At 43.3% G+C, this 26680-nt stretch overlaps 1 protein-coding gene across 1 annotated transcript; it reads left to right on the top strand.

Annotated features, from left to right (window-relative positions):
* Positions 1 to 1356: 1356 nt before the first annotated feature.
* FBXO28 (F-box protein 28) lies at positions 1357 to 26680 on the top strand. The gene is made up of 5 exons (XM_059145431.1): positions 1357 to 1658; positions 9499 to 9608; positions 13609 to 13747; positions 21437 to 21632; positions 23063 to 26680. The coding sequence occupies exons 1-5, from the start codon at positions 1392 to 1394 to the stop codon at positions 23455 to 23457; spliced, it is 1107 nt and encodes a 368-aa protein (XP_059001414.1). The 5' UTR covers positions 1357 to 1391; the 3' UTR covers positions 23458 to 26680.

Below are 26680 nucleotides of genomic sequence, written 5' to 3'. Positions count from 1 at the left end.
ACCCTGAGATCATGACCTGAGCCGAAGGCAGCGGCCTAACCCACTGAGCCACCCAGGCGCCCTCCTTAGCCTCTTTTAATCTGACACAAATCCTTAGTCTTTGTCTTTCATGACAGTAATGTTTTTGAAGAGCATGGAACAATTAATCAGATCTGCCTGCCTCAAATAAAGGTTATGCTTGCTTTTTTCTTTTTTTCAGGAGTACTATCTTGTGTCACGTTTTCAGGATATCCTGTCAGAAGGTACATGATGTTCATCCCTCTCAAAACGCCTATTAGTGTTAGTGACTTGATCACGGCAGTTGTCCACCCAACTTCTCTACTGCAAACTTATTTATTTTTGTAATTAACATGTAATTTATGGGGAGTTATTTTGAGACTACCTAAATTTTACGTTCCGCGTCATACCTTTATATACCTCCTTATAGCATTTTTTAATGACTCTTGCCTAAGTCAACGTTTACATTGAGATACAATGCGCAAGGTGTACAACCACTTTAACATACTGGCTTTAGGGTACTCACAAGGTTGTGCACCCACGCTATCTAACCCGGAAGCATCTTCACCCCGGCAGGATGCCTCTCCCTCCTCCACTCTGCGGGTGCCTCCGCCCTAACCACTCCTCCCACCCTCCACTTCACCACCCCAGGAGGACCCCAGCCCCAGAACAGGACACCGCTCCCTCTTTCCACCCCCCAGGACTCCTCTCCCTCCCCTCCATCCCCAGCAGGACTCCTCTCCTTGCCCCACCTCCCTCCCCCAGCAGGACCCCGGCCGCCCAGCTCCCCTCCTTACTCTCCATCCCCCAGCACGACCCTGGGGTCGCAGCAGGACGCCCCTCCCTCCCTCCAGCCCCGGAGCCCGAAAACCGCCCCTCCGCCCTCCGCGCACTTGACGGCTGCAGACGTCCCCAGACCAGTGTTGTCCTCTGGGTCTGGCTTCTTTCTTTTAACAGGAAGTTTTCAAGGTCCCTGTACACGGTGGCTTTAGTCAGTACTTCACTCCTCGTCATTCGCTTAAAGGGACCATTACCTCATTCTCCACAAACGACGACGAGTCCACACCCGCGAGGCAACACTACTCTCCCCGCCCCGTGTCAGGAGGCGCGACAAGAAAATCGCGCCGGCGGACTGCACTCTAACCGACCGGGCTCCCTCGCCCTCCGGTCCCTGCCGGCCTCGGGTCAGAGGGCCTCCAAAGGTCGCCTTCCCGGGAAAAACACCCCCTGGCCGCACCGCCACGGGAACCAACTGCAACTCAAGCGAATCCCGCCGCCAGCCACCGCGCAGGCTCCACCCCTCCGGGGCCCCGCCCCGCGGCCCGAGGCGGAAGTGACGCACCGGAAGCGCCCTAGTTCCTCTTGCAGCGGGGGGAAGAAATCAAACCCCCAAGATGGCGGCGGCGTCGGAGGAGCGGATGGCTGAGGAAGGAGGCGGCGGCCACGGCGACGGCGGCCCCTCTTCGGCCATCGGCTCTACCCAGCGACTGCCCCCCCCGCCCCCGCCCCCGGCCCCGCAGCCGGGCTCCCAGGCGCCCCCAGCCCAGGCGCTGGCTCCCGACCAGCTGCCTCAAAACAACACGCTGGTGGCGCTGCCCATCGTAGCCATCGAGAACATCCTCAGCTTTATGTCCTACGACGAAATTAGCCAGCTCCGCCTGGTGAGGCCCCCGCGGGACCCCCGCCGCCCCCTCCGCCGGCCGAGGTCTGGGGAGGGGCGGAGAGGGGAGCGCGTCCCCCGGGGAGGGAGCCGCAGCCGGCTCCAGGACGCGGAGTCCCGGCGCCGGGCGGCGGGGTCATCCCCCCTCCCCTTCCTGCCGCGGAGCTAGGGGGCTCGCTGCCCCGGCCCGGAAGCGGGGCGGCGGCGGGAGTTGGGGCGTCCCAGCGCCGCCGGGCCCGAACGCCGGCTCCGCGGCTCGGGTCGCCGCCTTTTGTGCACCAGCGTCCAGCCCCCGGCCGGGCCCAGCCAGGTTTGGTCGGTCCGCAGGAATCACGCACTGTGTCCCCGCTTCCCCCCCAACCCCGACCCAGGTTTCCCGGTTGGAGAAGATGAAGTAGGGTCGGGGAGGCCTCCACAAACCCGGTGGGGGCTCCGAGGGGCGTGAACGCCATTTGGTGGCCCCAGCTCCCCAGGTGACCAGTAAAGTAGAGCCCACCGAGAGCGCGTCCGGCTCGGCCTCGCCCCGACACTTCCCACCCTCGGGGAGCACCTCGCCCCTGGACAGGGTTGGTTTCTCTTGCAGTTCATTTTCTAACTAGTGACTTACGCCCACCCGCCAGCTTCAAATCACAGTAGTTCAAGTGATTGATAGAAAGGAGGACTTTACCTCGCTCCACACCGTGGACTGAAGGTTTGATGAATGTCTTAGTTCAGTTAAGATCTTTGGCTTCCTGTCGGGGAATTTATCCTTTAAGTGGGAAGGAAATTGAAGGAGGTGGACATTTTGAAGGGACTCTGTGCCGACTCTGTGTAGGAGCTCAATCTGTGCTTGGGATTGTTTTTAAGAGGACAAAGACATATTTCTGAATGTAGTGTGTACAGCATTTTCTCGTTCGTGTGCCACATTTTAGGTTTACACCTCCAGTTTAAATTCGATTCTAATTGCGTTTTGGAAGGGAAATCATACTTTTTAAAGAAAGTTTATTAATTTTGATTCAAACTGATGACCAGGTTTCTCTTTTCTAGTCAGCCCAGCAGTTCTACCACGCCAGTCTTGCAGAATGGAAGATACTTCAGTTGAAAAATCGTTTGTCAAAATTGATTGTCCCTGCATTCCCCAAACATGTCATCCTAGAATTCCGTGTAGAATCTTAAATAGTCCGATTTTTATGAAGGGTGATGTTTGCTCAAGATTCATGCTGTATGTTCACAGTGTCTGGAAATTAGGCATAACATTTGATTGAATTGAGCCTCTCAGCCAAACAATGGCTTTGTAAAGCTTGGAATATTCACAGTTCTGTTTTGTAAGTGTTGGGGAACACTGGTTTTTTTGTTCTTTTGTCAGTCGTTTACCTTTTTAAAAATTAAAAACATTTTTGGGGGGGGACTAGCTTCTTAGGACATCCCACTGTTTATTAATGAATGACATCTCTTTCAAGTGCAATACTCAGTTGCATTCTTAATTTTAAAGCAGTCATCTCTTCTAGACTTTTAGGGCACAGATTTGTGGTTTCAAACAGATTTTTCATAAGGAGCCCCTTACCATCCCCTGTGTCCCCCCCCCCCCCCAAAGATTCTTAAGTCAATTTTATGTCCTAGAGAGGGTCTTTCCCCTCTGGTTTAGTAATGAGGAACTATTTTCTTATTCTTTTGTTTGCTTAAGGTTAATAGATAATTTGTAGATTAAGTGGATAATCTTTTGTGGCTATTTGGAAATGTCTTTGGTTTCAGATTGATCGGTTTGGGGTCATAAGGTACAATTCAGGTAGCATTATAAAAGAAAGATTTTTTTCTTGCCACTAGATGTCAGCATTAATTTAATTGTGGTCTCTTAATGACATTGGCAGGGTAGAAACAGTGCCTGCTTCGTGCTTTCCTTATATCTAAAGGGCTCTTTGCCAGAAAAAATCAAGGAACATTAGTATGTATGCTGCTATCTGGAGTACACGTTACTCCAGCTCCTTTCATTTTAAGTTTTGTTTGTTTTTTTTTTTAGTGGGATTAGGCTGGATATGCTTGGAAGAGAGTGATACTAATTAAGAATAGAATTAGTTTCCATAACGCTAAATGTCAGCAGCTCAGTGGTTGCTGAACTAGTGTATGTATTGTTTGGATGTTTCAGGGTTTTTTTTCTCTCCGATTTACTTACTAGGGACTCAGTTGTCACTGTGGTTAGCACCTAAATTAGAAGACAGACACATAAGCCATGTACTCATTACTCTGTATTTTCTTTAAAAGATGTGCTCTTGGTTGAGATTGCTAAAATAACATTTTTCAGTTCTTTGTGTCTTCAGTTTGGTTGATGATAGTCTTTGCTTCCTGTTGCCATGAATAATTGAAATTTGACTCTCCAGTTCTTTCCAAGGGATTATCCAAATGCCTTATTGAATTGTTGGTTTGTTTGTTCATTTTTCCTGCCATTGATGCTCCAAAAATGTATCCAGAGCCTAGAAATCTTGATTACACAGAAATAATGCTTTAAATACTTAACTCTTCCAATGTATTTAAAATTATTTGACGGAACACAGCTTTTGAAGTGATAAAACTTGTACTTTGAGTTGTTTTTTCAGTAAATCAGACAAATTTGTGCTGATACAGCGTTAGACTGTCACCTAGGCCCTCTTGATAGGGTGAGAGTTTTTGAAACACGTGGCAAAGGTTAAGAAGTGAGGTCCTACCCCCAGTTCAGGAGTGTATCTAAGCCAAGTTTGAGCGTTTGACTTTGATTTGTGAGCATAGTGTTCTCATTCACTGAAATATGAATATGGAAGGCTTTTTAAAAGCTGTTTTAGAGGTATCCTATGAAATTTTTTCCTGTATGGTTTGAGCTTCTATAAATTTAATGGAATCCTATTAGTAGTTCAGGACATAAATATGACTGAAGGTTAAATTCAGAAGTCTTGCTCATTATGTGGAATGAAATTTTCTGGTAGGTAACAAAATACCTATATACTTTCATCCTGAGATACTTCAGAGCACTGTAGCTAGTTAAATTTGTTACCCATTTATAGTTCCTTTTATATCTTTTGTTCAAACATGTTAGAAAATTTTAGAGAACGTTGATTGGTAAGAAAATGAGAAACCATTAACTCCTTTTTTAATAGGCATGCTGTCTTCCTTACATCTCTTGCTGTGTGCCAGTAGTTTTCAATTTTTTTTTTTAAGATTTTATTTATTTATTTGAGAGAGAGACAGTGAGAGAGAACATGAGCGAGGAGAAGGTCAGAGGGAGAAGCAGACTCCCCATGGAGCTGGGAGCCCAATGTGGGACTCGATCCCGGGACTCCAGGATCATGACCTGAGCCGAAGGCAGTTGTCCAACCGAGCCACCCAGGCGCCCCAATTTTTTTTTTTTTTAAAACCTCGGGACATCTTTATACTCTTAAGTTACTGAAGACCCTAAGAGCTTACCTTAGAAAATTCTAGAAGACGCAGGAAGAGACAGTATATTCTTCATTAATTGCCAGAAAATTGTTGTCATGTGTTGTGTTGCCACTGGAAAAGTCCATTGTATATTATGGAGGAATGAGAGTAGAAGTGGCAAATAACGTCTTCGTATTATGAAACTAGTTTGGCCCCACAGACTCTCAAAAGGATCTTGGGAATCCCAGGGGTCCCTAGACCACACTTTGAGAACCACAGCTCTTTCTTTTTTTTTTTTTTAATGATTTTATTTATTTATTTGACAGATAGGGATCACAAGCAGGCAGAGAGGCCGGCAGAGAGAGAGGAGAAAGCAGGCTCCCCTCGGAGCAGAGAGCCCGATGTGGGGCTTGATCCCAGGACCGTGGGAACATGACCTGAGCTGGAGGCAGAGGCTTAACCCAGAATGTCTTTTTAATCTAGAACATTCTCCCTACTTTTTTCATTCTTGGTGCAGTTGGCTTTTCAAAGAATCGGGGCAGATGGCTTATAAAATGTTCTACAGTGCAGATTTGTCTCATTGCTTCCTCATAATTGACTTCTGATTTTTGAACTTTGGAAGAATTCTAGAAAGATATAGACTAGCACCATCTCTCTAATTAGAGAACACCCCCTAATGTCCTTAAAATCTCATACTGCCTCAGGAAGTCCTACTTGAGACTAGTGCCAACATTTTCTGTAGCAGCAGAGTGTTAGTTGAGACCAATCAGTTGAGAATTGTTAGGATAATTGTTTCACTCTGTAGAGCTGCAGATCACTAAATTTAAAAAGATACTAATTAGAAGCCTGAATTCTTAATTTCATTTTTGCCACTGCATAGTTTGACTTTGTACACGTTACATAATTTCTTAAGGCCTCCATGTTCTCACTGTAAAAAGAAAGGAAAGGTTCTGGTGTCTTAAGTTCTTTCCAGTTTGAGGGTTATTGGTAAGTGGCCTAATCTTTGATAATAGCTTCTGCATTAATTGGAGAAAAGCATCAGGTATTCAATTCATTTGAGAACTGTAAAGCACTAAATAAGGACATGAAAAATCCGAACCTATTCCAACATTTCCTGGATTCTGAGATACAGTTTCGTGTTTTAGGATTTTTGAAATCAGAATGCATCTTGATCAATTTGTATGTATATTCTGGCAGTGCTTCCCCATCCCTCCGAAGAGCTTTTATTGACGTCTTAAAGTCTCTGCAGCATCTTAAACAAAATCAAAGAAGTCCACCCTTTTATATTTCGTAGCCTGTGAGCCCTCTGAAAAAGAAATGCTGCCAATTATTGTAAGAACATTCCAATGTCAAATGTTAAAATCTGGAAAGATATGGATCTTAGAATCAACCGAGATTTGACACTAAGATTAGGTTTCATAGGAAAATTACAGGTTTCACAAATTTATGGCATATGTGTCTTGCGTTGTTAAGTAGGACCATGGTGGCACAAGAAATCAAAAAAGATTCCTAGACAAAGTGAACAAAATATTTCATTACTACTTAGGTTAGAAAATGATGGAAGAGGGTAAACATGGCAGTTTAACTCTTCAAACAATTAAAGAAAAACCACATCTCTTCTAATTAGAACAGCAGTAACAGAGGAGCCCAAACTGAATGTCTCCCTGGTATGTTGATAAGTATCTATTGTGCTGATCTCTGAATGCCATGATAGTTTTTGACATAGTCATCATCTTGATATATTAGACTCCAGAATTTTATTTTACTGTCTTGGGTAAATGACCAGATTGCTAGGATTTTTGTTGTATTTTAATAACAAGTAAGGTAAAATTTTTTCCCGTCAGTTTTGGGAAAACAGGAGGTCACAAAGACAGACAAATGAGAACAGAACCACAAAAGCTGAGGTCAAAAATATTTTAAGCATTAATCAATATTGTAAGAAAAGAACAGCATTTAATTTGGTATTCTTTCTTTCCTGGATGTTCAGTAAGCCATGACCAACAGCACAAAAACAAAGATAAAGTAAAAGTAGATCATATATATATATATATATATACTTTTTTTTTTTTTTTTTTTTAACCTAAAGTCTCAGTACCAGTACTCGTGACAATATTTAGGAGTGGGACAGTGGTTCTTAAAGTTTAGTCTTGGGCTCCCAGAGCAGTCCCCAAGGCCCTTTCAGGGAGGGAGTCTGTAAGATCTGAAGTCTTTTCATTATAGTTTTAAGTTGTTATTTCTGCCTTTCACAAGTAGACAGTGGAGCTTTCCAGGAGCTCTGTGACATGTGATGATGTCAGCATACAGATAACTCATGAAACATGTGCTTGTGTGCTTTCTCGAACTAAGGTAATACTTCAGTAGACTGGATACGGAAGCAGATATGGCAGTTTATTTCTGTTCTATAAAACTACATATCAAAGAGATTTGCAAAAATGTAACTCTAAATATTTTTTTTCTGAAGAGTTATTTTTCCTTTAAAAATTATTTATACTGGGAAAAAAAAAAAGGAGGGGGGGCGCCTGGGTGGCTCAGTGGGTTGAGCCTCTGCCCTCAGCTCAGGTCATGATCCCAGGGTCCTGGGATCGAGCCCCGCATCGGGCTTTCTACTCTGCAGGGAGCCTGCTTTCTCCTCTCTCTGCCTGCCTCTCTGCCTACTTGTGATCTCTGTCTGTCAAATAAATAAATAAAAATCTAAAAAAAAAAAAAAAAAAATTATTTATACTGGGGCACCTGGCTGGCTCAGGCAGAGGAGTGTGCAACTCTTGGTCTCAGGGTCATGGGTTTGAGCCCCGGGATGGGTGTGGAAATTACTAAAAAACAAATAAACTTTAACATGTATTTATGTTTATATTTATTAGTTTTATTAATGTCTTTTTTTTTTTAATATTTATTTATTTATTTGACAGACAGAGATTACAAGTAGGCAGAGAGGCAGGCAGAGAGAGAGGAGGAAGCAGGCTCCCTGCTGAACAGAGAGCCTGATGTGGGGCTCGATCCCAGGACCCTGAGATCATGACCTGAGCTGAAGGCAGAGGCTTTAACCAACTTGCCACCCAGGCGCCCCTATTAATGTTATTTTTTAATAGACACTGACCATGTGTTGACTGTTGACAGCTGGTTTGGTTTAGTTAGAAATAGATCCCACCATATTCTAAAATATAACTAGGAATTACTCTTAGTTTCATTACTTAAAATTTGTTGTTTTTATTTCTTTTCAAATGGAAAAGAAGTGTTTTCCTTAATACCTTTCATTTAGTGTGCTCTGATTTTGGAACTACATGGTGTTTAATACTGTAGTATTAAAGCTTTCATTAATAAGTATTACAGCTTTTGTTAGCTTCAATCCAGTTTGCCAGAATTTTTGTCTGTGTATTCTCAGAGAAAACAAACATTTCAGTTTCAGCAAGTATTTGTCAAGCATTTGTGCCGGGTGCTAGGAGAGAGACAAGCATAGGCCTTGGCCTTGATCTAGATTTATTTCAATGTCTTGCACTTCAAATATCCACACCTATACAGTGGGAACTGACATTCAAGTTGATGCCTCCGAGTCACTGCAAAATCCTCAGGAATTGAAGAACAAAAGGATTTTGTGCACCAGGTTTTATTAAGATAATACGTATTTCTCAGAAATACGGCATCTCTGGAACAACATCTTCCAGTTAGTACAAAGTTAAACAATTTAACATAATTTTTACAGAGCACTTTAGAGTTTATCAAAGTGATTTTAGTGTGTATTGTTTCATTTAATCCTAATGCTACCTCTGTGAGTTAGGTACTATCCAATTTTACAGAAGGCTGGCTCCAGCTTTATTGAGCTGACTTGCTCAAGAACACATAAAAGTTATGTTGAAATTCAGGTGTTCGGACTTCCAATCCTGTGCTTTTACTGTATAAAAACATAGTTTTCCTTAAGAATTCAAAATAGTCAAGGTTCTGCTCCATATGTTAAAATATTTGATATTATGGAAGACAGGACAGTATTTAGTAACTCTCCATAGTTAACCCTGGCTTGTAGAAATAAGTAAGAATTCTCATTCTGGTTATAGCTCACAAACTTTATGAGAGGTTGGGCATCAGTTTGAATACACATTTTGAGCTACCAGAGAACTTTCTTTTTTCAAACCATTAAAAACTTTTTGAATATCTTGTTTTATTGATCTTCAGGACTACATTTTCTGACCATAGTAGTGGGGATACATTCAGAACATGCAACCAATAACTAAAATAAAAGTAAAATTCCTTGCCTACACATAGTATTAATTTCTTAACATAATGCCACAAGAGTTATAAAGCAGGAGGGGTTCACCTCACTATACACTACACGTTACCATGTGTACTGATTTAGAGATTCAGACCGCAAACTGCGGAACAGTACTGGCACAGAGAACTTTCAGCTAACAGGAGTCTAAGTTAATTGTCTGTTATATATTTGGGTTTTATCTGTTAAAATTCTCCCTTTTCCTTCTTTCTTCCTGTAGGTTTGTAAAAGAATGGACTTGGTCTGCCAGAGAATGTTGAATCAGGGATTTCTAAAAGTGGAGAGATACCACAATCTATGTCAGAAACAAGTTAAAGCACAACTTCCAAGGTACGTTGTGCCTAGTGCTGGCAATAATTTACAAGTGGGAATTTTCTTTCCCTTTCTTGGTTGGGGTTTTTTTGGATTTTTGTCTTTAAAGTAATGGCTATACCCGACATGGGGCACCCCTGTTGTTTTGGGGTTTGTTTTTTTTAATTTGGGTAAGTCTACATACTAAATGGTTTCCAAGTTTTTATAGGGAAGGGTACCTAAATCACAGTAAGTGATTTTGACTATGGTTCGCCCACTCTAACCATTTCTGTTGAACATTATACTGGAGGTTCTAACCAGGGCAGTTAGGCAAGAAAATGAAATTCAAAGCTTCCATATTGGAAAGGAGGAAGTCGTTTTTTCTCTTTAGAGGTGACAAGATCTCCCATATATGTGATCATATGCATAAGGAGTCCTGTAATTGTTAGAGCTCATAAAAACTCAGCAGGGATATGGGGTGCAAGATCAATGCGGGAAAGGAGTTGCATAATTGTGTTAGCAACCAATGATCCAAAAACAAGTTAACTGCAGGATGCAGGGATGGGCAGGGTGGGTGAATCGGAGTGGAATCTCCACAGACTTCCAGTGATGGAATGAAAAAGTCATGGGGATAAAAAGTACAACACAGGGAATATAGTCCATGGCAGAATAATAGCATTGTCTGCTACACTTGGGATGAGCATGGCATAAGTTAGAAAAATGCTGAAGCACCATGTTGTACCCCTAAAACTGCTGTAGCACTGTGTGGCAACTAGACTCAGAAAATAGGGGCAGGGGCCTGGCTGGCTCAGCCCCAAGAACATGGGACTCCTGATCTCTGGGTTGTTGAGCATAAATCTTACTTAAAAAAAAAAAAAAATCCATTTACAGTACTGTCAAGGAGAATAAGATACTTAGTAATGACTAACAAAAGAAGACTGGTCTGCTGAAAACCACAAAACATTGGTAAAAGAAATAGAAAGAGACTTAAATGGTGTTGAATGGAAAGACTTTTTGTTCTGAAGGTGGCGGTTCTCCCCAAGTGGTTGTGCACATGCAGTGTAAGCCCTGTCAAAATCCTAGCTGTGGTTTGTGTGGAAAATGTCAGGCTCATCCTACAGTTCCATAGAAATACAGATGACTCAGAATAATCAAAACAGTCTTTTTTTTTTTTTTAAGATTTTATTTATTCATTTTACAGAGATAGAGATCACAAGTAGGCAGAGAAGGCCAGCAGACAGAGAGGAGGAAGCAGGCTCCCGACGTGGGCCTCAATCCCAGGACCCTGAGATCATGACCTGAGCCGAAGGCAGAGGCTTTAACCCACTGAGCCACTCAGGCGCCCCTAATCAAAACAGTCTTAAAAAAGATCAACAAAGGTGACCGCGTCCTGCGCCTTTCCAATATCAAAACTTACTGCAAAGCTGCTGTAATCAAACCAGTGTGGTGTGGGCATAAAGACAGGTGGTTGCACAGGTGGAGTGGAACCAGGAGGATGCACAAGAAATCCTTAGATATGTAATGATTTTCAAGCCAGATGCCAAGACAACTCGATGGGGGAAGGACTAATGCTTTCCCCAAATGATGCTGGGTTAGCTGGGTGTCTGCAAAAGAATGGAGCTGGGCCCCTTCCTCATCCCATCTACAAAAACTAACTCCAAGTAGACTATAGTCGAAGTGTGAGTGTCAGGGCTCCACTGTAAACCCTCACATGGAAACAGTACTGACCTCCATGGACTTGGATTCGGCAGTGGTTTCTTTGCTATGACACCTAAAGCACGAGTAACAAAAGAGTAGGCAGACTGGACCTTCTCAGAATTTAAACTTGTGCCGCAGAGGATGACATCAAGATGGTGAAGGGACAGCCCACACCAGGGGAGAAAATCGTGAACAGCTCAAATAACCCAGTGAGGGACCTTGATCCACGTAGTATGCGGAACTCATAGAGCTCAACAATAAAAAAGACACGGAACCCAGTTTAAAAGGGGGCAAAGGATTTGAAGAGACATTTCTCCAAAGAAGAGAAGCTGAAGGCTAACTAAGCATATGCAGGGTGCTCAACATCAGCAGTCCCCAGCCGGTAGCACTGCAGATCAAAACACAGATAGCACACAACACCCACTTGGATGGCCAGAGTAAAGAAGACCAAAAAAATCTTGGAAAGGATGTGGCCAAATCAGAACCATCATAAATTACTTGTGCGATTGTAAAGTGGTTCTGCCCTTAGAAAACACTTTGTTCCTCGAAAGACTAAACACAGAATTAACAAATGACCCAGCGTATATTCTATATACATAGAATATATGTATTTCTAGGGCACCTGAGTGGCTCAGTGGGTTAAAGCCTCTGCCTTTGGCTCAGGTCATGATCCCAGGGACGTGGGATCGAGCCCCGCATCGGGTTCTCTGCTCAGTGGGGAGCCTGCTTCCCCCTATCTCTCTCTCTTGCCGCCTTGCTGCCTACTTGTGATCTCTGTCTGTGAAATAAATAAATAAAATCTTTTTTTTTTTTTTAAGATTTTATTTTATTTTATTTATTTTATTTATTCGAGCAGAGAGCCCGATGTGGGGCTCGATCCCAGGACCCTGGGATCATGACCTGAGCCAAAAGCAGAGGCTTTTAACCCACTGAGCCATCCAGGTGCCCCTAAATAAAATCTTAAAAAAAAAAAAAAAAAAAAGAATATATGTATTTCCATTTCCGTACATATTTCCATCTCTTTTGCTACAAAAGAGATGGAAATATAGTCACGCCAAAAACATACGTGAGTGTTCTGTGTCACATTATTCATAATAGCCAGAGAGTGGAAACAGCCTAGAAGTCATCACCTGATGATCAGGTCCTCAGAATGATGCCATGTCTGTATGACAGAAATGTCAGCAGGCAGTGGAGAGAAATGGATATGCGCTCCAACATAGATAAGCCCTGAGAGCTGTGCTACGTGAACAAGGACAGACCCAAAATGCCACATATCCTACGACTCCAGTTACCTGCCATGTCCACAACAGGCAGATCCGTAGAAGCAGAAAGTACACCAGTGGTTGCCAAGGGCTAGGGAATGGGAGTGACTGGTAATAGTTACGGGCTTTCATTTTGTGGTCATGAAACGTTGAGAAATTAAATGGTGGTGGTGGGTGCACAACTCTGAATATACCAGAAATCATGAAGTCACATACCTCCAAAGTGAATTTTGTATGTGAAGTATTTTTCAGTAACACCTGAAAAGTGTAAGTGAGCTAGGGGTGCCTAGCTCAGTGTGGCTCAGTCAATAAAGCCACCAACTCTTGGTTTTGGATCAGATCGTGATCTCAGGGTCGTGAGATCGAGTCACATATTAGGCTCCCCGCTTAGCGCGGAGTCTGCCTGAAATTTCTCTCTGCCCCTACCCCCATTCTCTGTCTCTCTTTCTCTCTCTCTAAAATAAATAAACAGTTTAAAAAAAAGTTTATATAGAAGTTTAAGTAAGCTGATTTTATGGGTAAAAACATATGTCCCTTGTTCACATACCCCTGTGTAATTCTTCCATTTCTCTGATTTTTTTTTTATTCTAATGGCCATTAGGCTTGATACAGCAAAACACACACACACAAAAAAAAACAAAACAAAAAACGGATTCCCCTCTCCCCTATAATTTATTAGTGAGTGCTAGTCCTTGGCAGGGATTTCTGGACATAGCGATTCATTGATGATTTCGGTTAAATCATGACCCAATTGTAGGTATCAAATTCACAGGTAAATATTAGACTGTTAGAAATCTCAGGAAGGGAGCGCCTGGGTGACCCAGTGAGTTAAGCCTCTGCTTTCCGCTTAGGTCATGATCCCAGGGTCCCGGGATTGAGCCCCACATCAGGCTTTCTGCTCAGTGGGGAGCCTGCTTCCTCCTCTCTCTCTGCCTACCCCTCCGCCTACTTTTGATCTCTGTCTGTCAAATAAATAAAATCTTTTAAAAAAGAAAAAAGAGGTCCCAGGAAGTCATTTTCTCTGCTTGCCATTTAGTTCACAATATTACTTTCATGCTTGCTTTTTTTTCTTACTCCAGGAGGGAGTCAGAAAGAAGAAACCACTCGTTAGCTCGTCACGCAGACATCCTTGCTGCTGTGGAAACAAGGCTCTCACTGTTAAACATGACTTTCATGAAGTATGTGGATTCCAATCTCTGTTGCTTCATCCCAGGAAAGGTAAAATAGAACTGCTTTCCCAAAACAGCTAGAGTGCACTACTTAAAGTTCTATTATTGTTAAGCGATTGTTTAAATGTCAGAATTGTACCCATCTTTCTGGAATGAGTTTCTGTGAATGGATTTGTTTGGTTTCTGTGCAGTAACTGATAATAAGTCCATACCATACATGACCTTCATGTTTAAAAGTTTCATTGTGAAACACACAGTAGATGCTCTGCTGTTCTTTAGAAAAGCTTGTTAGGAATTCGTCCTCAACTCCAGTTAACAAACTCTTTCCATAAATAGGAAGAGAAAACAGAGTTCCTGCTGAAAAACACATTTGTGGGCTTTTACTCTTTGTTTAAGATTGACAGCAAATAAGTCAGGTACTGTCCCTGCCTTCAGGATTGTTCTAATTTGGATTTGGGGGAGGTGGAGTAGGAGGGACAAGCTGGTTTTTGTTTTGTGTGAGAAGCATTTCATGGAGACACTTTAAATACTTCCAGATTCAGCGAGAATAGACAGTTACTGGATAGCAGCACAGGAGTAGTCTTATTGAACCCAGAAGTCAGTCTGTCGTGGCGTATTTACCGTCCCCAAGTTCACAACATGCTACTTAAGATACTGCCTCAGTGCTTGTGGTATCTTGCTTCCTGAATGGAGAATAAATTCAGATGAAGTCTCTTCGTATCGTATGTGGAAGAGGCAGAGGTGGATTGAAAGGTCCTTTTGGTACTTAGTTGATGCTAGCAAAAGATTCCCTTATGGTCGGAGCTAATCAGTTCCTAGAAAAACTGGAATGTTCTCTTTTGGTTATTTCCGTAGATACTTAACAATATTCTATATTTAACAATATTCTGTATTTCCTCCATTTTCAGTTTTCTGTGATGTTTATGGAGGGGGATCCTGTTTCTTATTTTATTTGAAATATTCTTCAGTATATCTCACTTGCCTCCTGTTAGCTACAAATTCTTCTATGGAGTACTTAACTTTAAAAATTGGTTCTGATTCTTACTCCATATTGCATCCAGATCCCATGTACAGGCCTCATCTCTCAAGTGATCTGAGAAGTTCATGGAACTAGTGTAGGTTGTCCCCTGCTGCCTCGTGGTTTTTGTTGCTTATCTCATTGTTAGGAATGTCAATATTTGAGAAACATCTTAGAGTTTTCATAACCTCAGAAACACTTCAGCCAGTTATTACGAACGAGAGTGGCGTAGTGTGTGCTCAGTCCACACGGGCCGCAGAGCTGAGATGCCTAGTACTTGACCTTTACAGAAGGGACGGGTCTTTCTGGGTGATCAGGATCATGTGATTGGAATGCTGGTCTTGACTGTCTGAACAAATAAATCCAGTTGAGTCCTGCTGGTTTTTTGCAAGTTTCTGTTGACTCTTCACGTTAATTTTAGGATCAAAATAACAAAACCACGGCGCCATGGAGAATATGTTAAGGTGTCAAGGCTCGGCAGGCCCCCCCCCCGGACATCAGCTCAGGCCAGCTCCTCACTGCAGCCCTTCCTGGGCCCTCAGCGGCACAGCGGTCAAGAAGGAGTTTCATGCCCAGGCCCACCTTTAACCCAGACCCGTCCCCTCTCCCTCTCCCTCGTCACTGCTCTCAAGCGAGATGCGGGAAACACTTCTGTCCTCAGAGCACATTCACGTGCGTGGCCTTGCCTTTTTCCACACGGCAGTGGAGGGTCTGTCCCTGTACCCTTGGTAAGAGCACCAGGGCCCAGCTGGCAGATGGGTTTGACAGAAGCTTCGCGCCAGCCTGCTGATTCTTCCTTAATAAGACCTGTGTCTTCACAAAAACTCATCCAAAGTTTTCTCCTGTAAACCTGAAAAATCCCCACCCCCCAAAAAAACAAATGATTTTTGTTGGATTCATCTTGAATAACTTTATTTCTTAAAAGTGCCATCTTCTTAGTTTATATTTTGCCTAAAACAACAAACACTGTGTATCCTTAGAATATTACTTTTTTTCTTTTTCTTTTTCTTTTTTTTTAATTAAGTAATCTCTGAGCCCAACATGGGGCTCAGACTCATGACCTCAAGAGCAAGAGTTGTCTGCTTTACCGATGGACCAAGCCAGCCAGGCACCACCCAGAATGTTACTTTTTATTTTCATGTAGCTGGTACTTTTTAGCTTGCTTAGACAAAAATGAAACTGCCAACCTAACACACTTTGTAATTTGGGGTTGTTTTCCTATTTCTCCCCTTTTGCACTTCTCAGCCTAAAAGTCCTCACATTCTGTCTTCAGAACCGAAGGACGTGGCATTTAATCCTCAAATGCAAAAGGAGTACATTCTATAAAATAGTTGTCAGGGACACTTGGTGGCTCCCTCGGTTATGCATCTGCCTTCAGCTAAGGTCATGACCCCAGGGTCCTGGGATTGAACCTTGCATTTGGCTCCCTGCTGTGCGGGGAGTCTGCTTCCCCCTCTCCGTCTGCCTGCTGCTCCCTCTCTCTCTGACAGATAAATAAGATATTTAAAAAATAATAATTCTTTCTCAGTGTTAACCTATAATCGTGATCTGGTACAAGGTTTCTATATTAGGTTATTCTTGTGTTCCCCCAGACCCTGCTTCTGGATTTTACTTAAAAGTTCAGGAACTTTTGGGATATCTGGGTGTCTCAGTAGGTTAAGCATCTGCCTTCAGCTCAGGTCATGGTCCTGGGGTGCTGGGATCGAGTCCCGCTTTAGGCTCCCTGCTCAGTGGGGAGCCTGCTTCTCCCTCTGCCTGCCCCTCCCCCTGCTTGTGCTCTTTTTCTCTCACTTGCTCTCTGACAAATGGGTAAACCTTTATTTTTTTTTTTTTTAAGATTTTATTTATTTTGACAGACAGAAATCACAGAGAGGCAGAGAGAGAGGAAAGGAAGCAGGCTCCCTGCTGAGCAGAGAGCCCGATGCGGGGCTCGATCCCCGGACCCTGGGATCATGACCTGAGCCGAAGGCAGAGGCTTTAACCCACTGAGCCACCCAGGTGCCCCTGGGTAAACCTTTAAAATAAAAACTTTTAAAAATTCAGGAATTTTCATACTTGATAAAAGAACTCGTTTTCATGTCTATAGTAAATATTTCATTCACAGATTACTCTTTTACAAGGTACTTAAGTGAACCTGGGTAATATCAACATTATAGTTTAAATTAGAATGCCCAATACATACAGAATTTTGGAATTTTAAACTAACACTTGGGCAAAAAGCATTTTTAAAGTTGTTCTCTGGGGTGCCTGGGTGGCTCAGTCGCTTAAGTGACCAACTCTTGATTTCAGCTCTGGTCGTGATCTTAGGGTCACAGGATCGAGCCCCATGTCAGGCTCCATTCTCAGCCCAGAGCCTTCTTAAGATTCCCTCCGCCTCTCAAAATTAAATATTCTCTGAAAGAGCAATCAAATTTACTCTTAAAAGCAAATGGTAGGTTAAAGATGACAGATTAAATGCATGTTTACCTCAGATTCCTCCCAAAGCTTGTTCTTACAGTAAAGGAGCTAGTTTTAAAAAGGAAAAAAAGACCGAGACCCATGAGAGTGAAGTCAGGAGAGCAGCAGCAACAAAATTCTGGAAGCTGGAATGTACACGAGAAGTGGTAGCTGATTCAGCAGAGCTGAGGAGGTTAAAGCCTAGATGGGCCGTGGGAGAGCTGGGTGGCAGTGTGGTCTGCACAGCTGGCTTCTAGAAAGCTCCAGGTGCGAGTGGGACTAACAAGGGAGGGTGGGTTGCGTCTCTGTATTTAAAAATGATTTAAACCTACAGGTCCCCTCTCCAACTCCAAACAGCTAGGTCACTGCCCTCCTCCTGAGTGAAAAACCAGGTCTTACTCGCGGAAGGGGTTTAGAATGGGGTCTCTGGACAGGGAGACCGTATGGATCACAAGGGCATTAAAAGAGAGTCAGACTGGTTGGTAGTTTGCCACTGTCGATCATGGAACAGGATCAGGAAACTCCTTCTATAACGGGCCAGGTAGTAAGCATCTCTGACTTTGCAGGCCACGTGGTCTCTCTCAGCTCCATGAAACAGCCATGGACAGCATGCGGGAAACAGAGGCATGTGCGTGTGTTCCAGTAAAACATTGGAACAGAAACAGCTGCAGGTCAGTAGGGCCCCAGCTGCTGACCCTGATCACTGTATTGGTATTTTTTTTTTTAAGATTTTATTTATTTGACAGAGAGAAATCATAAGTACACTGAGAGGCAGGCAGAGAGAGAGAGAGAAGGAAGGAGGCTCCCTGCTGAGCAGAGAGCCCGATGCAGGACTCGATCCCAGGACCCTGAGATCATGACCTGAGCCGAAGGCAGCGGCTTAACCCACTGAGCCACCCAGGCGCCCTGTATTGGTATTTTTCAACTCTTCTGACAGAAGTCACACTGTACGAAAAATTCAGTGTCCATGTTGGCAGTTCACACATACTGAAGCACACAAGTGAACAGAGGCCAACTGACCGTTCTGGGAAATAGAATAGTAAAGAAAAACATGGGTAAGACCCTGTTAATTAAGGCCTTACCAGTGGCTCTGATACCGCTTCTGTGCTCACTGAAACCCAGTGGTTCCCAAAAGTCAGGATATTCAGTGTGCATGATTATGCAGGGTCACAAGGCAGGATTTCCCTGAACAAACTAAAAATCTGAGAATTGGGTTTTGTTAGTTGGTTTTTCATGTTTGGGCCAGGAGGCGGCGGGAGGAACAGCGGTATGGCATTTTGCAGTCTCTTCTTTTTTTCTGGTAACTACATGTCTTGATGCAATTTCACATTTGCACAGAAATTGCAAGAATAGTACAAGGATCTTCCATACGTCTTTTATCCAGATCCCGCATTATTACCTTCTGTCCCGTTTGCTTTTATTCTCTGTTTTATTTCTTCTGAACCATTTCAAAATAGTGGAGATACCATGACCCTTTATTCTTAAATATTCTGATGCAGTTTCTGAGATAAGGGCATTCTCAAACTGAGCTGCAGCACAGTTACCAAATCAGGAAATGCAGGTTTGCTACCATGGCCTCTCTCACTGACAGCCCACAGCACATTTCACCGCTGATAGTGAAACTCGTCCTAGAGACTTTTTTCTCAGTCCAGAACCCAGTCTGCAGTCCCGCTGGACTCTATAACCTCCTTAATGTGGAATAGTTCCTGGGCTTCCTTTGCTTTTGAAGAACATGGGTCCCTTATTTTGAGAAATATTCTTTGAGTTTATTGAATGTTTCCAGAATGTTGTGTTTTTTATCTCTTTTAAAATTGATTTTAATATGAAGACATTCTTAGAACAGTATTATTTGGGCACATTTCTTCTTTTTACTGTGCTGAAAATAAATACAGTCCCCGAACCTTTAAAATGAAAGAAGAAAAATCAATCTGTTCTTGCGTTGACTTTTGCAGCCGCCCCCCTTCCCAGTGTCCCCACCCCGCCCCCCTTGTCATCAGCCCCCCTGCGCCCCCCTTCCCCTCCCTGCTTTCTTGGCACACTGCCCCTCCCCTCCCCTCGTCTCCACCTCTCCCTTCTCCTCTGCCCCCAACCCCACCTGCCCTCTGGGTTAAGCACAGGGGTTCTGGTGAGCTGTCTGTCTGTGTGTTGTTTTGGGTTTTTTTTAAATGATTGATTGATTTGACAGAGACACACACACACACACACACACATACACAACAAGAGAGGGAACACAAGCGGGGGAGTGGAAGAGGGAGAATCAACCTTCCAAGCAGGCTGAGCAGGGAGCCTGATGTGGGGCTCCATCCTGGGACCCTGGGATCGTGACCTGAGCCAAAGGCAGATGCATAACAACTGAGGCACCCAGGCACCCCAGGTGTGCTGGGTTCTTAAATATGAGCAGAGCACAGAGAATCATTAGAGATAGAGTTAAACACATGCCATATAGAAATAATCAAAAATTTTTAAGTGCATTTAAATTTTTTAAATATAGAAAAAGCATTTAATTAAATAAAAGGGGTAGAGGGGAAAGTTAAGAAAATTTCAAGTAGAACAAAAAGATGGAATGTGAGAAAAAGTGAGGACATCAAAGTTCTGTTTTCTAATAGGAACTTTGCTCAACATTAGATTACACAAGATAGAAATTCTCTTAATAGTCCACATGCTTCAGTCGTGTTTATGGTATGTCATTTATTACAGTGCCGGGTTTTTGTTGGTTTTTTTTTTTAAGATTTTATTTATCTTTGACAGAGATCACAAGTAGGCAGAGAGGCAGGCAGAGAAAGAGGGGGAAGCAGGCTCCCCACTGAGCAGAGAGTCCAGCGCGGGGCTCGATCCCAGGATCCTGAGCCCATGATCTGAGCCTAAGCTTAAGACAGAGGCTTAACCCACTGAGCCACCCAGGCACCCCAGTGGTGCCAGTTTTAACATGAGCTTAGAGCATTAGAGAAGCATCATATATGGTCATACCGTACTTTGTAAAATATTATCATCTCAGGTTCAGGAGGGGTTCAGCATGCAGCATATTTGAAAGCTGTAAAAACTTTGAGTGGCCAGGGGCTCCCGGCTGGCTCAGTCAGTGGAGTGTGCAATCCCTGGGTTTGAGGCCCATGTTGGATATAGACATTATTAAAAAGATTGAAGGAATGATCTACTGAGAAGTAGAAAAATCACGAACTGTTAGAAATACTTTAAGTGACCAGCCTAAGGCCTGTGATCCCTTTAGTAGACCTCCAGACTTATCGTGCCCTTACATTCCTGCTGCTAAAGTAATTTTCAGAAAGTAATTAAAACCCTTGCAGGGTGAAATAATTTTGAAAATTGGGTCAATACCATGTTTTCCTAACATGTGACACTGTGGCCACCAGTCCCTCTGAATGGTAGAAGCTGTGTAGGTCATCTCCTTCATCTTGTCCTTGGTGCATAACTTTGGGACAGAATTAAGAGAATGGTTTTAATTTTATTGAAAACATGGATTATTCCTCTTGACTACCGTAATCTCTCTGTAACATGTTACCTTTCCTAATGGAAGACTTGAGCAAATGGAGAGAGACCTTGCTTTCACACTATTACCTCAAAGACCAAAAACGGTAAAGATAAGGTACGAGTCAGTTTACAGGAGCACAGTGTATCAGTTGTAGGGATTAGAGCTGAGGCAGGTTCAGCTGCCATTCCAGCAAGAGGACTAGGAACCAGGGTGGTCAGAGCTTTCTCTCCCCCATGTATGTTACGCCTGTGTTTCCCATTGCAGTTACCCTGAAAGTGAAAAGGGGCCTCTCACTACCCTTTGCTGATAGTGGGAGAGGGGAATCCGAGGAGACCTCATCCTAGTCCATAGCAGGTCTGAAGAGAAACGAAATCTCCGAGGACAGAGTGCCTGGTCCCAGAGCAGGAAGTCTGTTTGGGTTCCTGGGGCTTCAGGAAACCCTCAGGCTGGAGTGAAGTGGATTTGGGTCAGTTCCTCTAGCCCTCTCCGCAGACAGGATTCAGCGTCATAGTTCACTCTCTGGTTTCTCTCGCGGCTTGTATGTCCCTTTTCCTACCACTTATTTCCGTGTCTGTTGCCCTCTGGTTTCCTTTGGAGCAAGAGCTGTACTTTATTCATCCTGATTCCTTAGCCTCAGCACCTGATGCAGAAAATCTTAATAAATGTGCATATGAAACACACGAAGGCTTATGACAAGCCCAAAGCCATGCGGTACAGACGGCATCGTCCCCTCTCTCCCTGTTGAGCCATTTTCTTATAAAGACAAAACTGAAAGTGCTAATGAGACCTCCTTATTGTAGGTGATTGATGAGATTTATCGAGTGTTGAGATACGTCAATTCCACCAGAGCCCCTCAGCGAGCTCATGAAGTACTTCAAGAGCTAAGGGACATCTCCTCCATGGCGATGGAGTACTTTGATGAGAAGATCGTGCCCATTCTGAAGAGGAAGTTACCAGGATCAGACGTGTCCGGAAGGCTCATGGGCTCTCCTCCAGGTAGCTCGTGTGGATATGTTCAGTGTAAAGGAACATTCCTACACAGTTCCCTAACTTGCTTCCCCGCACTCACACTTAGTCGTATATTGTGACCTTTCCTGTGTCTGTAAATAGTGTCTGCAACGTGATTTTTAATGACGTCACTCGTGTAACTGATCCATCGCTGTTAGCACGTTTGTTGAGCTCGTTTTGCAGTATTTAAACTACACTTTGAAGAACAGTCTAGTGGCTGTATCTTTGTACATATCCGTGACTACTGACATACAATAACTTAGAATTTTGGATAAAAAGCTATGTATATTTGGGGGGGGGGGATTTTGTGGAGTGTCTTTTGTTGTTTCGTTTTGATGTTTCTGACTAGTTAACATCCATGGTGCTAAAACAGAATGAAATATACCAGATAAAACCCCCCCAAATTCTTCACGGATTATTCACTTAATTATTTCAGCCCCTAGAGTGGCCGCTGCTTGAAAAGACAGGCCACGTAAGGCTGCTTTGAGCCCTGCCGCTACTTCTTTAGCAGCTCTTTTGCAGAAGTATATCCCTTATCTACTGAAAGACAAAATTATTCAAAATATCTTCAACTCTCACAGATAGTTTAAATCAGGAAAATCTTTTTTAGTAAGACGTCACGTTCTGTTCAGATGAGTTATCTCCCTGGAGTGCTCAGTGGGGTGACTGAGCGGCTGGCTGTAATTGAATCATAATGCCTGTGGCATCTCAGCGTTAATCAGTTATTTATTGAGTACCTATTACGCGCACAGCACTGTACTGTGTCCTGTGGAGACTAAAAGGAAGTGTAATACTTGGTGTCTGCTCTCAAGGATCTTACTATGTCAAAAGGTAAGACATATCCAGACTCGAAATTAAATTATCACTGGTAAGAGAAACATTTTAAAGAAGGGTCCATTGAAATGCCAAATGAGTAGCAGAGACAGGATCTTAAGGAAGCTAGAACCATTGTTGACTGAGAGTTGACAAGAGGTAGGAATTGATCTAAGCCTTGCTGTGTTTGTGGAAATTAGATAAAGGTAAGCAGAAAGAGAAGGAACAATGCATCTGTCTAGGAAGATTATTTATATATATATGTCTTGGCGGGTTTAGGGTAGGAATGGATCCATCCAGTCCTTTCAAAAAACCTTTAAGAGATAACATTTTTTTAAAGGGAGGTTATTTATGATAGTGATTTTTATGGCGATGTTGCCTTTGTAGTCCTTGTCCATTTCCCGGCAATCCATACTTTGCCACGTGAACCCAACCATCAGAATTCAAACTCATTTACTGTTAAGACGGGTGTAGATTGCCAAGAGGAAATGATCAGAAGTGATATTATAAGGCTGTTCCATTTCAAAAGAAGTTTAATGAAGTATTACCAGTAGTGGGAGACATTTTAAGTGATTAATTGACCATTTAAAACCATTTCTCTGCAGTTCCGGGACCTTCTGCAGCCCTCACAACCATGCAGCTCTTCTCCAAGCAAAACCCTTCAAGACAAGAGGTTACCAAACTCCAGCAGCAGGTTAAGACAAACGGTGCCGGCGTGACTGTTCTCAGGCGTGAAATTTCCGAGCTTCGCACCAAAGTGCAGGAGCAGCAGAAGCAGCTTCAGGACCAGGACCAGAAGCTGCTAGAGCAGACCCAGATCATAGGCGAACAGAACGCACGCTTGGCGGAGCTGGAGCGCAAACTGCGGGAGGTCATGGAGAGCGCGGTGGGGAACTCCTCAGGGGCTGGGCAGAACGAGGAGTCCCCTCGGAAACGGAAGAAGGCACCAGAAGCCATAGACTCCCTTAGGAAATCGAAGCGTCTTCGGAATAGAAAGTAAAGTTGGGGGTGGGGGGCTTTCAAGCTCCAAAGGAAGACGCGGTTGAGCAACCGAAGCAGTGATGCCCATCAGGACGCCCCAGAGGCTTCTGGGCTTTCAGACAGAACACAACTTCAACTTGAACTCTCACGGTTGGGACAGTCTTCTCCCGCTTCTCCTGGTTGAACTGATGCACAGAGTCTTTTTACTTTGCAATAGATTTGTACTAACCAGACCTGTCCTATCATGTTTTGAGGAGTTAACTTTTTTCTGTGCAGATAACGTTTAAAAGTAAGTTTATTTGTTCCTGCATATATGCACATTACAGAAGGATCTGAAACAAACCAGTCTGGACAGACTAGAAGTTAAGTTGAATACAGAAAGTGTCCTGTTTCACTTGAAAGAAAAGACCTACTTTTTAAATGGACAGTCTCTTGTTTTAAAAAAAAAAAAAAAAAAAAGTTGACTTTTTGTTATAAGTGACCTTTGTCTGGAATGTCTGAAAAGTAGTAAATGCTTTTTGGTATCGAAGTAATGGGTAACTAAAACAGACTTCCATAGTGTTGACTGTAAGAGGGGCCTCTACAGGATTGACTATATATTTTTATAAACTACTGGCAAGGGACTTATCCAGTTGTTCTACACATGTTTTCAGTTCTCTTCTGGGGCCACGCCCTGCCTTTGCATGGATGCATGCCCGCATCGCCTAGTCAGCTCACGGAAAAAGCTCTTGGCACTGGCATTGACCTTGAACTTCTCTACTTCTCCACCTTCTAGAGCAGCGTTAGCTTATTTGAGCGCCTAACACCTTCCACTGCTACAGCAGCTTGCCTCCAGGGAGGAATTAGTCCATTTGTCCTCCAGTTTTAGGGGAACAAGGGAACACTAAAGCTCATCGCTTTCTCTGTTCTCTGTAGGGTTCAGGTATAGTAGCCAAGGCAAGAACCCCAAACTCCAGGCTCTGTCATTGTTGGACCTCTGGGGACTGGTCGTGGCCCTTCCTCACCACCGTGTGTGTTCATGGATCAGCACGTGATCACCACGGGTGTGAGCAGGGGACCCAACTTGTAGGATGCAGTTTTACCACTGAAAGAAAACTCACTGAAGAAAATCCAACTATGAAAAAGCATTTTGATCATTTCATTTCTGGGGGATGACCTGAGGGAAGCTTTTAAATACTAATTTCAAGCTTTCCTTTTCCTACAACTTTAAACAGAAGCTTTAATTTTGTTTGCACTCCTGTTCTGAGCGTATAACTGGAAAAGCATGTCTTGCACTGTTCACCCTTCTAAGCGGTCACTTTAACAACCTCCAAATTGTATACAGTGGTTACTTTCCCCAGTCGTATATTTTTGAGACCTTCATCTATTACTGTCCTCGTTTTATTTTATGTACTAAATTATGTAGTTATTATTTGACTGATAAGTTCTTTTATCAACTCGTAACAGCTGTTGCCATGGGCTTCAGTTATTTAAAATAGGTTTAGGTGTAATATAGAAAATTACCCCTGTCCAGGTGGGAGTTGGACACCTGCAAAAAACCTAAGGTTTGGTAAGTACCTTAGTTGAATAAAAGCACAAGGTTACCACCCTTTCTGCCTGTCCACCATGACACGGTTATGCATCCTTTAATCTCACCAAACGAAGCTTTTTCTTACCCATTTTTAATATTGTCCTTCCATAATACTGTCCTTAGATTTTGATCAATTTTCTGTCTGACTTGGAAACTCCATTTACAATGTAGTATGTTTTCAATGAAGAAAAAAAAAAAACATCTAACATCCAAGTGTTTTCATGGTTTGTTGGGAAGGTAATTTTAAAATAAACAATTTCCAAAAAACATTTGTCAGCCAAGATCATCCATAAAAGTCCCCGTCTGGAACTCGTTTTCTCGGCAGGTGTCATTTATTTAATCCTAGGATTTAGCCATATTGTTCTAACTCTGAAGCAGGCCTGCTGGGATACTCATGGCCATGAATAGTCTGCCTTCCCAGTAAAAGGAAGACTCTTGAGTAACCAGGTAACATGTTTACAGGTTTATAAAGTAGGATCCTTACGCATCAAAGGGGTACAACCTCAGATGATTAGCAGTTGTTCTTGAATTATTTCAAGTTTCCTAGGTGTCTTTTTAAACTGCACCTACATACCCTAAATGTATGTAGAGCCTTCTGTTAGTTAGCATGAGTATTTGGCTTTCGTAGGAAGCATCCACACTATCGGAAGGTATTTTCTGTCTCTTTGTAAAGTCCAAATTTCTAAAAGATTCACTTGTAACTGTCCGTAAGGCCCATGAGTTGTACCTGTGAATGCACGAATGTCCGTAAGAGTAGGAGAAGAAAGCACTACGGTTCAGTTATCTGTTAAAGTCTTCGATCTTACCAAAGACATCTTGCTTAAGAAAAAGTCAGGTGCTTGCTTTTGGATAGTAGAGTGGCATTGAGGGTTCGACAGATCACAAAGGATTTTCATCAGCTAAAACCGGCAGGCCCCAGCAACACCGCAGATGAGCCTCCCGGATGGGAGCCATCTTGCCCGGGGTCAGACACCCGTGGCTTCACCCGTGACTTCGGCGGCATCTGTGAGTGTCATGTTGTCCTGGAGTGAGATGCCAAGAGTTATTCGGGTCCTGTTTCTCAGAGGAGACTTTGTGTTAGTGGGTCACTCGCGCTTGTCAGTCGATGATGGCACAGTGCCCACAACACAGACCCAGGGGAACAGGCGTCAGTCAGTTCCATGGGGACTTGCCCCCACCTCACCCACCCAGGGCCCTCTGCCTCTCTCCTGCACAGACTCAGCTCGGTTTTCCCCTAATCCCAAATACAAAGTCTTTTTCAAGACCTGAGGTTACTCAACCTCCTGCTTTTTCAGCTCCTTTCTGGCTCTTCAGAGCCTGAAAATAATGGGGCAGACGCAAACGCAGTCCCCGTAACGAATCACACTGTTTTAAAAAACCATTGGGGTGCCATCTGGCCTAAAGCCACTGGTCTTAGAAGCAGCTTTTTGGGTTGGTTTGGTTTTTTTTTTGTTTTGGGTTTTTTTTTTTTTTTTTTTTTTTTACTTTTGGTAAAACGTGTTTTCTGGAGTACTGAACTTTACAGGGGCTTGCCTTAATCTCTATTTAGTAGTTTCAAGGTGTATGCACTATTATTCTACTTGTTAAAATGTTGCAATATTCTATGTAGCCCAGAAGGTGGGTAAAACAGTATGAGTCATGCCTAAATAAATAAGCTAAAGGTGTCACTATA

Source organism: Mustela lutreola, chromosome 14 (genome assembly GCF_030435805.1).
Source record: "Mustela lutreola isolate mMusLut2 chromosome 14, mMusLut2.pri, whole genome shotgun sequence".
NCBI classification, from domain to species: Eukaryota; Metazoa; Chordata; class Mammalia; order Carnivora; family Mustelidae; genus Mustela; species Mustela lutreola.
Note: the sequence above shows the minus strand (reverse complement) of the source record. Positions and strands in the feature narration are given on the sequence as shown.